The sequence below is a fragment of the Marasmius oreades genome, chromosome 8 (assembly GCF_018924745.1).
Source record: "Marasmius oreades isolate 03SP1 chromosome 8, whole genome shotgun sequence".
Lineage (NCBI taxonomy): Eukaryota > Fungi > Basidiomycota > Agaricomycetes > Agaricales > Marasmiaceae > Marasmius > Marasmius oreades.
Window position 1 is genome coordinate 2,157,874 of NC_057330.1, and position 15,074 is coordinate 2,172,947.

The following is a 15,074-nucleotide window of genomic DNA, read 5'->3' on the forward strand; positions in this document are numbered from 1 at the left end:
TTCAAGATGTTTTGCTGGATCAAGGATCGCGCATATGCATATACAGAGATGACACCTTTCGTAAACTCCCTGCCTTGGCAATTTGAATCAGTCTCCCCCCACAACACCAGCGGGTGTACATTCGGCCCTCCCGTCACATAAAGGTCACTGATAGGGCCATAAACATAATGCAGAGTTTCATCCTGTTCGCTGATCGCTTGCAAAACTATCTTTAAACCAGACACCGTTTGTCTGTTCAACTAAGACTGGTGAGAAAACGCTGAAGAATGACAACAAAATTTTACCCAGGACACAATCGGAAGTCCAATGAGTCGGATATCGTGGCCACAAATTCACGACAGAGATCCTGAGATGGCCAGTCCTCATACCGCGACGACATAACGATTGTTGCCAGGAGATGCAGTATTTTGGGTGGAACCAAATCCTTGACAACCTCGTTGACATTGCTTTCTGAGTATTATGTGATTTGTATAGGCCAATTGGGCCTCGCGTCCAAAACTTCCTGACTGAGTCTCCTTCAAGATCTTAACTTCCGCCAGTGCAAGTGTGATCCAATGTTCGTTCCAGATTTCACTGATCGCGATCGGTTTCATTTTCTCCAGCAGCTGCATATCGCCATCAGCGTGCTGCATCTTCCATATTAGGGAACCACTCACCTCAGAACTTGGAACTCGCATTTTACAAACACCCATCCTCGCCTCTTCATCACTGCCAGGTTTCAATTCTTTCTCCTCGGGTAGGTCATTAAGCTCTTCCGCCGACTTTGGCAATCCAGGTCCGTAGGCAGAAGTTTTTCCGAGCTTGATGATCAACGATGACAAGCTTTCCTCTGAAACACCGTGCACTAGAGGACGTAACAATTCGTGTTCCATGCAAAGGAAGGAAACCGGCAACGGAAGATGAAAGTTGGAATGCAAAAAAGTTAGGGGTCACCTGACTTCCGCAAACTCTCCTACGAGCAACAACCACGACGGCAAAAAACCTCAAAAAACGCGTTTTCGAGGTACTTAATCTAGTATGCGAGTGCGGGCCCGGACCCGGTACCTTGAGTTTGTGTCTACTAGGCTTGAGAACTTGTTTTTGCCTTTGCTCAGCCTCCAAATATACGTATGGTGAGCGGCGCGATTCACTCGCCGGTGCAGCGGTCGTGCTAACATTTTCTTGCAGAGGGCCACTTATTATCCCGCAGATCATGACTAATTTGGAGGCTTCAAGCGGTGTCCGTCATGAGCACGGACTCGATGATGAGCCTCGGACTGGAATGTCTCGCTGCTTAAGAATGATATAGCTCTTTCCTTTTGGCTCGCCTTTTGTCGTGCATCGACAGAGAGGGGCAAAAGGACTCACGACTTCGGACGATCCGCAGAAGCGAAAGGATATCCAAGAACCTTCTGGGTACTACGCCCCTCGGATAAGGTTGTTCGATTGAATCAAATATGATTTACCTTTCTCCTCGGCTTAACCATGACGTTTTCTCGATGGTTCTGCTGCGGCCGGCCGAGTAAACTTGGTGATTTGCTCTCTATAACGATGAACTAGAACGCAATGAAAAGTAACAACGACCTTTTCACGCAATACCGAGGAGAGGAAGGTTCGTATCCCAAATTTCGTGTGTTCCGGACGCGGTCCATGTACGCACGGCATTCTCTCATACGGTTAATCCCACTTATATATCCCTTCCAGTTTTCGTGGCAAACTGATCTCTCCATAGATTGGTGGAAAGCCCCTACGCTAGCGACTACCATGGCTTTCCAACCTCCTAACCTCTCCTTGCAACCGCCGGCTGTCCACCCAGACCTAGACACTTGGTGCCACTTCCCGGACCTGGTCCACTTCCACTGGTCTCACAACCCGACGAGGACCATGTACGCCTATCCTGATGACTCTGTCCCCGTCACTGGCTGCGCCGAAATATCTTACACCGAGTTCGGTCGTGCTGCTCACCGTGCTGCTTGGGCCATCCGTCCCGATCCCCACGATTCCAGGGACGGCGAAGTAGTTGCCCTTCTTGCTCAAAGCGACACACTCGTCTATCAGGCTGTCACGATTGGTATGATGACGGCCAACCTCGTTCCTCTCGACATATCTCCTAGAAACTCCCCAGCGGCAATCCTTAACCTTCTTCAAAAAACTGGTTGCCATCGTCTCCTTGTTACGCAGCACACGCTCAAGGACCTCATAGACTCTTTACGCTCTTTTATCGCGTCCCAGGAAGGAGAACCATACCAAGTCGCCTTTGAAGAAATCCCCTCCCTTTCACAGACTTTCCCCCATCTTGCAAAGGAGACCCCCAGCACCCCCGGTTTTACACCCTACCCAACCCTCGAGAAGCCAGACTTCCATTCAACCGCCATCTATATTCACTCCTCCGGCTCAACAGGCTTCCCTAAGCCTATCCCCCTCACCCACCGCGGGGTTTGGTCATACGCGAATCTTCCCCCTCTCCGCGAACACAGGGACCACGTCTCGCTATCTACAGGCAAGAAGACCGAAATTCGCTTGGGAGGTCTCGCCATCCCCGCCTTCCATGCTCTCGCACTTATCCTTCAACTCATTCATCCCATGTTCGGTGGCTTCAGTGGTAGCTTGCTCAAGCCTACTGTCGTTGACCCCACCAGGGACCTCCCCTCTATGCCTACCCCCGAAAACACCTTAGACGCCTTCGAACGCACTTCTACGAACGCTACGATGATTTTCCCCACCTTCCTTCAGATTTGGTCCAAAGAACCTCAATCCGTGAAACGTCTAGCCAAGCTCGAATACGTCGTTCTCACTGGCGGTCCTCTCGATGTCGAATCCGGAGATGCCTTAGTACGTGAGGGCGTCAAGCTTCGCACCATTTACGGTGGTACCGAATTTGGTCAGGTAAACCACTTACGTGCCCGACCGGGCGACGAGGAAGAGTGGCAATGGATGGAGTTCAACGAATCCCGCGTTGGAGTGCGGTGGCTAGACGCAGGAGCCAATCGAGGTGAAATTGTGTTGTTACATACCGAAACGCACATGCCTGCCATCTCCAACCTGCCGGAGGACGTGGCCAAGAAATTCACGGACGAGATGAATGGGGTACTGGAGGCAAAGAAGCAGGAAGTCGATTTCTGGGTTAAAGGTATCAAACCTATCCCTATGGTGGACACGAAGACAGGCTTGATTAAAGGGTACTCGACTAGCGATGTTTGGGAGAGACATCCTACTAAACCGTGAGTATCATCTTCCCCCCTTAACTCCTTCCTTAATCTGACTTCCTCCTCTCCTGCAAGATGGCTCTTCAAACTCGTCGGGCGAGTCGACGACGTTCTGATCCACTCGTCTGGTGAAAAAACCGTCCCCGGACCTATGGAGAAGATCGTCATGGAGTCTCCTCTTATCAAAGGAGCCGTCATTTTCGGACATGGAAGAGCTCAGCCCGGTATCCTTGTTGAGCCTTCCGCCTCCGCTCTTTCCCAAGAAATGAGTCTCGGAGAATTCCGAAACGCAATTTGGTATGCCTTCCCGCCTTAACTTAAGTTCAGATTCTGAGTGTTTGACTTGAATTCAGGCCCCACATCGACGCAGCGAACGCGATTGCCCCTGCCTTCAGCCGGATCTACAAAGAAATGATCATCGTGACTGAAGAAAGACTACCACTCGCGCGTACACCAAAAGACACCGTTATTCGTAAGATGAGCATCAAGCAATACGAGGGAGAAATCGACACTCTGTACGCCTCTCCCTCTCGGTCTTTTACTATAATCCTTCAACTAACTCGCTCGCAGGTATGAAACCATCGAAACTAACTCTGGAGGAAGCGGTTCAATCGAGCCCCCGTCTTCCTGGGACATCCCCACCGTCGAAGCGTGGATTGTCGATCAAGCCCACGACATCACTTCTTCCTCAAATCCCCTCTCACCAACCGAAGACCTCTTCGATTGGGGCTTTGACTCCCTCAGTGCCACTATTCTCCGTTTGAGGATCGCAGGTGCGTTGAAAGCAACCAAAGGCAAGGAAGCCGTTGTGGCCAAGGTCAACCAGAACACCATCTACGTCCATCATACCGTCAACATGTTGGCGCAGTTCGTTTGTGGTACGCAAGACGGGCCGATCGAGACAGAGGAAGAAGAACACATACGAAAGATGGAAGAGATGATTGAAAAGTACTCCGCCGGACTTGAAGACGGAGACATCCCGATGAAGTCACAGAAAGGAGAGGGCCAACACACTGTACTCCTCACAGGATCCACCGGTTCTCTTGGCTCTCACATCCTCTTCGACCTGATCCGCGACACCACTCGCGTGAATAAAATATATGCTCTCAACCGCTCTCCATCTGCGCCCGAGAAGCAAAAGGAGAAATTTGCCGACAAGGGACTCGATGCCGGTGTTCTCAAAACCAACCGAGTCGTCTACCTCACGCAGAACCAAGACCCACTACCGAGTGATATCGACGTTGTCATCCACAACGCTTGGAAGTTGGACTTTAATTTTGGTTTGGAAGGGTTCGAAGGGTCTGTGAAGGACCTTAGGGGTCTCATTGACCACGTCAAGAGTCTAAACCACAATGCGCGGTTTTTGTTTACCGGCTCGATAAGTGCTGCTCATGCATGGAAGGGCAGGAAAGGTTGCGGAGAAGGGTTCCCGGAGAAAACGATGGAGGCGAAGTATGCCGTTGGTGGAGGATACGGAGAAGCCAAGTACGTTTGCGAGAGGGTATGTGGATTCTTCCATCTGTTCTTCAATATCCGTTCTGAGGTGTATTATCGCAGATTCTCGACAACAGCGGTATCGAAGCGACGTCTTTCCGTATCGGTCAAATTACAGGATCAAAAGAGTCTCCTGCATGGTCAGAGACTGATTGGGTACCTATCATCGTCAAGTCCAGCTTGGAAATGGGTGTCATTCCTGATGCCGCTGGTGTAAGTTTCGTTTTTCTACCATTCCACCTTACCACCAATACCTACACTCCCTTCAGGTCGTATCATGGATACCCTCACATATAGTCTCATCAACCATCCTCGACATTGCGTTCGCTGATCGACACGAACCCGCTGTCAATATCGTCCATCCCCGTCCCGTCAAATGGACTGAGGTCATGAAGGAAATTAAGGAAGCCCTAGAGGACTTCGGCGTCGCCAAATCCGAATTGAAAGTCGTTCCTTACAAAGAGTGGTTCTCCATCCTGGAAAAGAAGGCAGAAGCAGGTGCTTCCTCCGGTGCGAAGGCATTTGAGAAGATTGTTAGTCTTTTTTTTTTGTGTTCAGCCTATGATTATCCCGTCTGACTGACTGCCTTTACTTTCCAGCCTGCAATCAAACTTCTGCACTTCTACCGCGGTCAAGCGGTGGCTGACGAAGCTAACCGCCTCAACAATGGCGATTCTGTCGAGGCTGTTGATTTACAAGAACTGACGATAGAGAATGCAAGGAAGTTGAGCAAGGCATTCCGAGATGCACCTCCGGTGGGAAGGGAAGATGTTAGAGCATGGGTGAAGTATTGGGTCTCCAAAGGGTTCTAGATTGAACACGGTCAACTACTGCATCGACACCTGTACATTAGTCAATCAACTATCTACATACCTCAAGGACTGTAATCTAGACAAACGGGTAATAATATTATTGCATCAGAAAGAGTTTGACCGTGACAGCGGAAAGCTTAAGGACTGGACCTCGCAGACTTCCCCGGTCAACTCCAACGCCTGAGAATATGACTTTCCTGAACATGTTCACGGTCCGCAATCGCTCTCTCGTAGAAATGTTCGAGATACATAAAAGACTTCTGCATGAGATGGAGGCTTGTTCTGTTTGTTTAGTGCAAACTTGGGTGTGAAGGAAGCTGTCGGAACACACTATAGGTCTTCATCATTTTATTCGCCTAGCAATTCGACTGGAACACGAACTCAAGACTAATGGTTCCGAACACGACAGCATCGATAAATGGTACCCAAGTACAGTGATGAATCCCGTTAACTCATCCATCGCTTTTCTTCAGTATTCAGACGTCTTTCTCGACAACCCTATCATCTAATAAACCTACGTTTTGCCTGTCCGAGAGAACTTGTCCTCATTCGCTGCGCACAGAGGAGTAGGCGATGCCAGTGTGATGAGCAACCCTTTAGATCGTACCGTTCACCGATTGGAAGAGTAAAATGCTCGATCCCTAGTTAGACGAAGACGTTGGTTCTAGATATTCCCTTAGCTCAGGAAAGTGCTGGCAAAGCTCTGCATTGAGTAAAGTGCGGTAGCTCTGGGGTAAGGTTGGAGGTTGAGAGTCCACAAAACTCATTGGATCAAAAGAGGGACCCACACTCAAAGCAGCTATCTTCCCATTCATAAACTGGTTCTCTGTAGCCGCTCGTTCCAACCGTTCTTTCGTAACGTTCATAGGGTTTTTGCAGTTATCGATATCAGATAGTATCTGCATTGGAATCATCGTGCGCGTTTGCATCCCGATTTCTTCAATGTTAGCGAGGTGATGGATAACATCATTTCTGGCGACGACTTCTTGAAGCCAAAGCTAATACAAAGAAGTCTAATAACACTCACACTCGAGGTCCCAACTGTTTAACGGTCCTTCCTTGTGCAGCAGCGTCCTTGGTTGAGTCGAATATGACGGTCGTTCCCAGGTTGTATAACGCGTTCGCTAAACCCATCAGTTCGAGTTCAAGGTCTCCTTGTATACCACTCGGTGCGGGCGACGGTGAAGCGGAGCGGATGGATTCAGGATTCGCAGGCGTCGAGACGGTCATCGAAGTTGGAGCAAACCAAGTTATTAGTTATTTACAATCGCCGATCTGGTTTATCAGGTAAGTACATCCATTTAGCGATCTATCCTAGCAAGTACTTACTGCCTGAAGACGTGTGATGTAAATGTAAGTTAACGGATAATGGCAACTTGATCACGTTCCTAAGTATGCTCACCTAATGATTAGGTCATCTAGTCGGAATTTCACGGTTCTAGGGCTCTTGCCATTGACCACAAATCACCATGCTCAGCCGCGTCCTCAGAACCGCTGTTCGCCACCCAGTGCGTTTATATTGGCTTAGAAAAACTCAGTATTGACGACTTCTTAGAGGGCTCTGCGGTCGTTCGCGACGACCCACAACATTCCGGCGGGACCATTCACAGAAATTTCAACACTTTCGAATGGGCTCACTGTGGCGACCGAAAGTCATCCGCATGCCCAGACTGCAACTGTCGGTGTATGGATAGATGCAGGCTCGCGAGCGGAGACGGACAAAACAAACGGTACTGCTCATTTCCTGGAACATATGGCTTTCAAAGGCACCAACCGACGAACTCAGCACGCTCTCGAGCTCGAGGTTGAAAATATTGGCGCACATCTCAATGCATACACCTCTCGTGAACAAACAGTCTACTACGCGAAGAGTTTCAAGAAGGACGTTCCCATTGCCGTTGATATCATCAGCGACATTCTCCAGAATTCTAAACTCGAAAATTCTGCCATCGAGAGGGAGCGCGATGTAATCCTTCGGGAGCAGCAAGAAGTCGACAAGCAGCTAGAGGAAGTTGTTTTTGACCACCTTCACGCTGTTGCTTTTCAACACCAGCCTTTAGGGCGCACCATCTTAGGCCCGAAAGCCAACATTCTCTCCATCCAACGAGATGACCTCGCATCGTATATTAAAGCCAACTACACTGCTGACCGTATGGTTCTTGTTGGTACCGGTGGTATTGAACATGGAGAACTCGTCAAACTCGCCGAACGGCACTTCTCCACCCTCCCTGTATCTGCCAACCCCCTTCCTCTCGGAAGCCTCTCTACCGCAGCCTCGCGGAAACCCACTTTCGTCGGCTCCGAAGTCCGTATCAGAGACGACGAGCTTCACACCGCTAATATTGCCATAGCGGTTGAGGGTGTTGGTTGGTCATCACCCGACTTCTTCCCCATGATGGTCATGCAGTCGATCTTTGGTAACTGGGACCGTTCCTTGGGAGCCTCACCTCTCCTTTCTTCCCGCCTTTCCCACATAATTTCGTCTAACAACCTGGCCAACTCTTTCATGTCCTTCTCCACTTCATATTCCGACAGTGGTCTATGGGGCATCTACCTTGTCACCGAAAATCTCTCAAACCTAGACGATGCCATAAAGATGACGCTCAAGGAATGGCAAAGAATGAGCATTGCTCCGACGGAGGTAGAGGTTGAACGGGCTAAGAGCCAACTCAAGGCTGGTCTTTTGCTCAGCCTTGATGGAACAACGGCTGTTGCAGAGGACATCGGAAGGCAGCTTGTCACTACTGGAAGCAGAATGTCGCCCAAACAGTTAGAAAATGCGGTGGATGCTGTTTCCGTTGAAGACATCAAACGGGTCGCATCAAAATACCTCTGGGATAAGGACGTAAGTAAATGTGTTTCAGCACCTCAAACTAACTCTAACCCACCATATCTCTGTTTCTAGTTTGCCATGGCCGCTATCGGACCCATCGATGGATTACTTGATTACAACCGCATTCGTTCTGATATGTCGTCGATGATTTATTAGAGTGCATTCGCACATACAACTCGTTATAATCATTTCTCTTAATCACTGGTCTGACACTGCCGGATTTGAAAGCGTCATTTCCCTTGTGGGAGAGAAATGCAAGTATTCAACACGTCAAATTTACCTCTCGTCAAGGCAATAAAACACAAAACAGATGTTTGTTTACTGTGAAGATGAACAGGTTGGTCTTGACCATTCGAATACACAAAAAGACCTGTCTTCCACTGTAAACGAGGCCCGCACCCCTGAGAACTGGAGCTGGATAAACCCGAGTGGGCCTTGGAAATATACAAGGCCAAACACAAGATCAAGACGCATCACTCCTTCCTTCTACATACTCACCCGCACGATCTCTTACGACGGTTGTTCTCACCTATAGTCCATCGCTAATCTTCAAGCTTACCCATTGTTTTCTAGGCCTTCCATGTCAGTCACAGGTGCAGTCAAGGCAAATCATGCAACGAATGATCGTACGCCCATAACTCCACGAACGGAACCTCCTCCACCTACAGTTTCTCCCAAGGGCGATCGTTCTGATATAGGCCGTCGATCTCCAGAGCCTAAACGACCCTCAAATGACATCGATGAAACACACAAGAGTCCGTCGTCTCGTCCTGAACCATCATCTGCAGCATCTACGAAAGAAGTAGTGCCGGGAGCGGAGGTACGTTAACCGGTCTGATTTGTCAAGATAAACCATCTGAACGCATCATCGTGGAATATCTAGGACTCCGAGGATTCAGCTCAAGTGATCATCGATATGGAGGCATTCGGACAAATTCTCGACCTCGATGAAGATGACACGCACGACTTTTCTAAAGAAATGGTCCAAGAATATTTTACACAGGCAAAGCAAACTTTTACCGACCTGGAGCAGGCATTGTGAGCGGTTAAATCATCGTTCTCTCACGTGCACATATGAACTACTCGACGTAGAGAAGTAAAAGACCTCGAGAAACTTTCATCGTTGGGACACTTTCTCAAGGGATCTTCTGCTACTCTCGGCGTGTCTGCTGTACAAGGGTCATGTGAAAAGATACAAAATTACGGTCATTTAACAGACGGTACAGGAGGCGTGCTCACCAGCAAAGATGCACTCGAGATGATCACCGATTTGATGGGGCACGTAAAGAGAGATTACGAAGAAGCGGAGAAGTGGTTAAGACAGTGGTATAAGGACAATGGCATGACAGAAATATCGTGAACCTCTCTCAAGCTTCCCTAGCAGGGAGCTTGGCGAGTTTGTTCCGTGCGCTGAAACGGAGAGGCGACCACGATTTTTCTTTCCGATCTGTACGACTAACCTCAAGTTGCCTCTATTGATTCTGCGGGTGAAGATCGTCAATCATCCTTCACCTTCAACCATCCACACTATCACCTTGTATATGTTTATTGACGAGAACAAGAAGAGAAGACAGATCGTACTAGCAGGACGGAGCGAACATGGACACAGATTGAAAATGTATTCTCTAGTCACTCCAACTCACTTTAATCGACCGTAATACGCATGGTCGCTTCATTTTATATTGCCGGCCCAGTTCTCGTTTTCCTTCTCCAACTGTTTTGTCTATTATTTATATGTACAAGTCTGTATCAAATGTTGCGAGTTTCGATAAATTCGTCGATAAAAATCTGTACATCGTGGTAAGAAATAACGTAAGGAGAACCTCATGAATACAGTACTCTGCGGAAGAGCAGTGATTTGTGAGTCTGGAGCATGAGTGTTTAGATCTATCATACGCCAGTAATGGAGACGGAGAGATCTTGTGGAGAAAGACCGATGCACTGTTGAGCAACTTGCATGTTGTTTTGACTTGGTGGAGGCTCACTGTGTACTTCCTGGAATCTTTGAAGTATAGTAAACACTTTGAGAATTACAACTGACAAAGTAATACACGGCACTAATGTTACAACAAATCGACGGAGGGGGATGTCCAACAGCGAAAATAAGGATAGAGGTAGATAACATAAAGCAATTCTTTGCACCGTCTATCGGGCTTGTGCCTCCTGCAAAGTAAGCGACAAGTATTCAGGTCAAAATCGTGAAAAGAAAAAAAAAAGATGACACATACCTGATCCACGAATTCCATTGCCTCTTCTCGCTTGATGGGGCGAATGGAAGAAACCTTCTGATTGTTAAACAGGACACCATAGAATTTGTCAGCAGTAAACAACATCTCGGGTCGGAAAGTCGTAACAATGAACTGAGCAGTCGAGGCGAGGTCCTTGATCATGGCTGACATGGATATCAGTACACCAAATACAATGCGAGGCCGAGAAATCTTACCAGCAACGGCAGTTCGGTACTGTGCGTCCAAGTTCGCATCGATCTAAAGCTCGATTAGAATCACTCAAACCAGGTCCATGATTTCCATACCTCATCAAAAAGGTAAAACGGCGCCGGGTCGCATTTCTGGATGGCGAACACTAGACACAGTGAAATGAGGCATGCACGAGGTATGGTAACCGTGAAAGACTTACCCGTCGCGAGCGCAACGAGGGACTTCTGCCCACCAGATAGTTGTTGGATTCGCAAACCCTCGTCCACTTTCGAGTTGAAAGAGACCTAAGAAAAAGGAATTGAGTGCTCGTGTCGGCTAATTGATCAATCAAACTCGCTTTGATTGCGATACCGGTATAGTTGTCAATCGTGCTTTGTTGAGTTTCTTCTGCTTCGTCAACTTCGTCCTGCACAAAGATCGTCAGAATGTGCTTTAGAACGAGCCCAAACACCATACCTGATCTATCCTCCGTTGAATGATCAGACGGCCACGTCCAGCAGGTACAAGCTTCTCAAATACTTCCTCGAAGTTGCTAGCAACTTGCTTGAAAGTCCGTTCAATTGCTTCGTCCTTGCGCTGGTCCAAGACTTCCACCAGTTCTTCGATAGACTTGGCGGATTTTTCAAGGTCTTCTCTTCTTTGAAGAAGTTGGTCCCGCTGTTTCGTGAAATTGTTATACTGCTCAAACGCCTTTTTGTTGACGTGAGCAAACTTTTTCAGGCCTTCATTCACCGTATGCAATTTTTTCACGAGCTAGAGATGGAAGTGAAACTAGAATCAAATTCACAGGACCAATCAAATATTATGCTCACCCTATCTAGCTTTTCATGGGTATACCGCTCAAAGGCTTCTTCAGGAAGGACACCTAGATCACGAATATTACGACTGCATTCCTCCTTACGGCCCATCAGCATTTGCCTTTTCGCAAGGTATCGTTCGGTCGTCTTCTGTTGTCGGGAGATGTTGCGACTATCCTCCGTCTGCTGGTTTTGAACCTCTTCGAGCTTTTTCTGTAGTTCTTGTATTTTGTTTGTAAGTTGTTCGTTCTCCTTATCCATCGCTTGAATCGTGATTCAGATCCTCAGAACATAAAGGAATCATTATGCGACTTTACCTTGGGACTTCCTGGTCAACGTTGAGATCGAATGGACAAGATGTTCGAGTTCCTTAGCTTTCGCCTCCATATCGTCTGCACTCGTAGAATCATCTCCTTCGGGCTCAATTAGGGCGTCAAGCTTGAGACGGATTTCATCTCTACGTCTTCGCAGCCGTTCGTTTAGCTCGATTTCGATACTGTTCTTCTTGCCCTCGACCTAGTGTATTGTCAATGACATGGCACGAGAAGAAGCTGTGCACAATAACACACCTCGGCCTTTCGTTTTGCTAGCTGTACCATATCCTTACGTCTCTTCTCAACCTCCTTTCCCAAGTTTTCTATGAGTTGTTCTTCTTCAGCACTAAGGTCTTGAGTAAGGGGAGTTTTCAACTCATTCTGATATCCTGAAATCTTCGTCTCTAACTCGGATAATTCAGTTTCCAGTTCCTGCACATCCTTCTCCAGCGTTTCGATACGCTCATTGAGCTTATCCTTCTCCTTTGACATCATCATTCCCTCGTGCATCAATCGTTCTCTCGCCTCTCGGATTTGATTCTGCTGAGCAGTCAAAACAGACATTTGCCCGGATAGTTGAGTAATACGCTGGTCTAACTGAACGATGGCATCCTTGATATCTTTCGATTTCTTGCTCTCCTCCTCGTACCTGACTCGCCATGCGGTGACATCCTTGATTGCATTGATCCTGGACCTTCGAATGTCATGATAACCACCCGTAAGTGCGCCCTTACGGTCAACTTTGTCACCATCGAGAGTGATAGTGTTGATACCGTGACTTTTCACGTATGCAGCCGCGATCGTCAAGTCACGGCAAACACACGTCTTTCCAAAGACTTGCTGGAAGGCTTTAACGTGCGCAACATCGAAACGGAGCTTTTCAAGTAACGGAATGGCGTCGGCCATGTTTGGTACGGGAGGATTCTTGGGTTTGAGTCGGTTGAGAGGCATGAAAGTGACACGCCCAGTCTTCTCCTTAAGCATGACTTCAAGAACCTTGGAAGCTGTCTCGTCGTTATCCACCACAACATGGAACAGACTGCGAGGGAGTCATTAAGAGTACTTGGACCGAAAGTGAACGTAAATATACCTATTTCCCGCAGTCAACTCTACTGCAATGTTGAATTTTGGATCTGTGACCTCGAACAATCGGTACATAGGACCATGAACGCCTCTGAGTTTATAACGTTCTGCAATTCTATCAACCGCACGGAGGCCGGTGCCAGTATCCTAAAGGTAGGATTATTGAGGAGTTGGACGGGAGCTGTGGAGGCACTAACCTTGTCCATCATTCCGGCAAGTATTCGCTCCGAACTTCTCATCTCCTCAGCAGCTCTTCCAACCAAGCTCTCTAATTTGGTATCTTCCCTCCACTTATCCTTCCTCTCCTCCACTAATTCAGCATGCTTCTCTCGCAGCGTGCTGGCCTGTAGAGACAACTCTGCTACTTTTTGTCTCCCATCCTCGATCTTCCCCTGAACAGCGGCGATCTCCCTTTCGATTTGCAAACGTGATGTCTTTGCATTCTCAAGTTCGCTTCTCGTCATATCAAGAGCTTCGTTTTGTGCACCCGTATGCGACTGCATGGAACGAATCTCCTGCTTCAAAAAGGTATCTCGTTCCGCCTTTGTACGAAACTTGGTCACACGCCCTTGTTTGGCGAAAAGCGCAGATAGTTTGGCGCTAGCTTCATCGAGTTTTCGCTTCTCTGTACTCTCTTGGGATCTGACAGACTCCCAGTCAGGGAGAAGAGCGTCCAGAGAGGTTTCCCGAGAAGTGATTGTTTCCGTAATCGTCGTGAGCTCGAGCTCGAGTCCTTTGCGCTTGTTTTTAGAACGTAACCCAGCATTCCGGAGGTCGTTGACCACGCATTCAAGAGCAGTCCGAGAACGAATCATCTCGGTGAGTTCAAAGCGCGTGTCCTGTTTAGTGATATTTGAGGCCTCCAGAGCGTGTCGAGTCTCCGAGATAGATTTTTCAAGATCCTGAATGTAATACTCGGATAAGCCAAGCGAATACGATGACGAGAGATGGTGATGGCACGCACCTGTATTTCCTTCTCCCTTTCGTTGAACTTCTCTCTTCGGATGTTCGCCCCATGGACCTCAGTTCTTCTGTCCTCCTCAATTTCCTCCAAGGCCTCTCCAACCTCTCCCAGCTCACGCTGATACAGTGCGTATTCCAAACACCGCCTCTCCTTGTCCTTCTCCTGAAATTCTTTCAACTCTTCCTTCTCTTCTTCCAATTCTGTTAACCTAGACTCTATGTAGTCCAAAAGCTCGTTGATTTTTGTTCGCTTAGCCTCCGTTTCTGCCATTATTTTCAGAGATTCGGTTCTTCTTTGTTCGTACACTTTCGTCCCAGCAACTTCTTTGAGGAGCGCAAGTCGTTCGTGGTCTTTCGCGTTAGTAAGGGCGGTGATCTAGAGTTCTGATCAGTGAATTGAAAATCCATTATAAATGAACAGCACATACACGCCCTTGTGGAACGATATAGTAAGGATTGGATTTACTAAAGCCGGCACTTTCCAGTAAACTCATGATTTCTGCTTTGCTCGTACTCTTCTTGTCTAAACTGTACTCATCTTTCTTCAAGCCAATCGTGCGGCGAATGATGACCTCGTTGTTTCCAGTGAGGAAGCGATTGTCGGAATTGTCGAAGATGATTTCCACTGCAAGTACCCGTGAGATGAAGAAGAGTCCAGCTCGCGAACACGACATACCATATGCTGACAGCGTCGTGGTTGTAGAGACTCCTTCGTGAAGAAGAGATTGTCGTTCCTCCTGAGACATTGATGTGTATGCATCGGACAATACGAATCGTATTGCTGAACCATCGAAATCAACACAATCCTCTGCATCGCATGGATGAAAGTAAAACTCACCTGCAAAGAAGTTACTTTTCCCTGAACCATTCCTGCCAACCACTACATTATGCCTCGGAGAGAAAGATTCGATTTGAGCTTGGTCGCGATCTTTAAGGGTATCAGAAAACAGCACAAAATTCAGACTGAGGAACCATACAAGATTTGAAGCCCTGAATTGTCAATGTCTTGATATGCATCTTGCGCCAAGAATATGCCGCGTTCAAGACGCAGATTTGAGCGTCTGAGAAGAAGCTGTACGTTGACTTGACTCCAAAGGGGACGAGCAGGGAGTTCGAAAGTGATGTGACCGACGCGTCCAAGAACGTGATCGTAAC

The 15,074-nt window shown here is 47.9% G+C and overlaps 6 protein-coding genes across 6 annotated transcripts; 3 read left to right on the plus strand and 3 right to left on the minus strand.

The window, feature by feature from the left end:
• Positions 1-362: 362 nt before the first annotated feature.
• On the minus strand, positions 363-872 carry E1B28_012633 (uncharacterized protein; the record flags this gene model as incomplete). The annotated part of the gene is made up of 2 exons (XM_043157764.1): positions 363-605; positions 657-872. The coding sequence occupies 2 exons, from the start codon at positions 870-872 to the stop codon at positions 363-365; spliced, it is 459 nt and encodes a 152-aa protein (XP_043005132.1).
• Positions 873-1,277: 405 nt separating this feature from the next.
• E1B28_012634 (putative NRPS-like protein biosynthetic cluster) lies at positions 1,278-5,548 on the plus strand. The gene is made up of 8 exons (XM_043157765.1): positions 1,278-1,591; positions 1,684-3,200; positions 3,261-3,482; positions 3,539-3,700; positions 3,756-4,686; positions 4,743-4,892; positions 4,949-5,212; positions 5,279-5,548. Exons 2-8 carry the CDS (start codon positions 1,744-1,746, stop codon positions 5,489-5,491), a joined length of 3,399 nt encoding a protein of 1,132 aa, XP_043005133.1. The 5' UTR covers positions 1,278-1,591; positions 1,684-1,743; the 3' UTR covers positions 5,492-5,548.
• A 278-nt stretch (positions 5,549-5,826) lies between these two features.
• E1B28_012635 (uncharacterized protein) lies at positions 5,827-6,867 on the minus strand. The gene is made up of 4 exons (XM_043157766.1): positions 6,821-6,867; positions 6,519-6,766; positions 6,280-6,463; positions 5,827-6,219 (listed from the first exon to the last, which is right to left on the minus strand). The coding sequence occupies exons 2-4, from the start codon at positions 6,719-6,721 to the stop codon at positions 6,133-6,135; spliced, it is 474 nt and encodes a 157-aa protein (XP_043005134.1). The 5' UTR covers positions 6,722-6,766; positions 6,821-6,867; the 3' UTR covers positions 5,827-6,132.
• Positions 6,868-6,960: 93 nt separating this feature from the next.
• E1B28_012636 (uncharacterized protein) lies at positions 6,961-8,480 on the plus strand (the record flags this gene model as incomplete). The annotated part of the gene is made up of 3 exons (XM_043157767.1): positions 6,961-6,999; positions 7,047-8,336; positions 8,397-8,480. The coding sequence occupies 3 exons, from the start codon at positions 6,961-6,963 to the stop codon at positions 8,478-8,480; spliced, it is 1,413 nt and encodes a 470-aa protein (XP_043005135.1).
• Positions 8,481-8,904: 424 nt separating this feature from the next.
• On the plus strand, positions 8,905-9,684 carry E1B28_012637 (uncharacterized protein; the record flags this gene model as incomplete). Its single annotated transcript, XM_043157768.1, has 3 exons — positions 8,905-9,144; positions 9,208-9,362; positions 9,417-9,684. 3 exons carry the CDS (start codon positions 8,905-8,907, stop codon positions 9,682-9,684), a joined length of 663 nt encoding a protein of 220 aa, XP_043005136.1.
• A 643-nt stretch (positions 9,685-10,327) lies between these two features.
• Positions 10,328-15,030, minus strand: E1B28_012638 (uncharacterized protein). Its single transcript, XM_043157769.1, has 18 exons — positions 14,897-15,030; positions 14,758-14,847; positions 14,596-14,700; positions 14,458-14,544; positions 14,348-14,403; positions 13,921-14,295; positions 13,154-13,858; positions 12,964-13,103; positions 12,129-12,912; positions 11,877-12,075; positions 11,575-11,822; positions 11,219-11,515; positions 11,100-11,168; positions 10,962-11,046; positions 10,858-10,907; positions 10,768-10,810; positions 10,553-10,716; positions 10,328-10,487 (listed from the first exon to the last, which is right to left on the minus strand). Exons 1-18 carry the CDS (start codon positions 14,934-14,936, stop codon positions 10,470-10,472), a joined length of 3,555 nt encoding a protein of 1,184 aa, XP_043005137.1. The 5' UTR covers positions 14,937-15,030; the 3' UTR covers positions 10,328-10,469.
• Between the last annotated feature and the right edge of the window lie 44 nt (positions 15,031-15,074).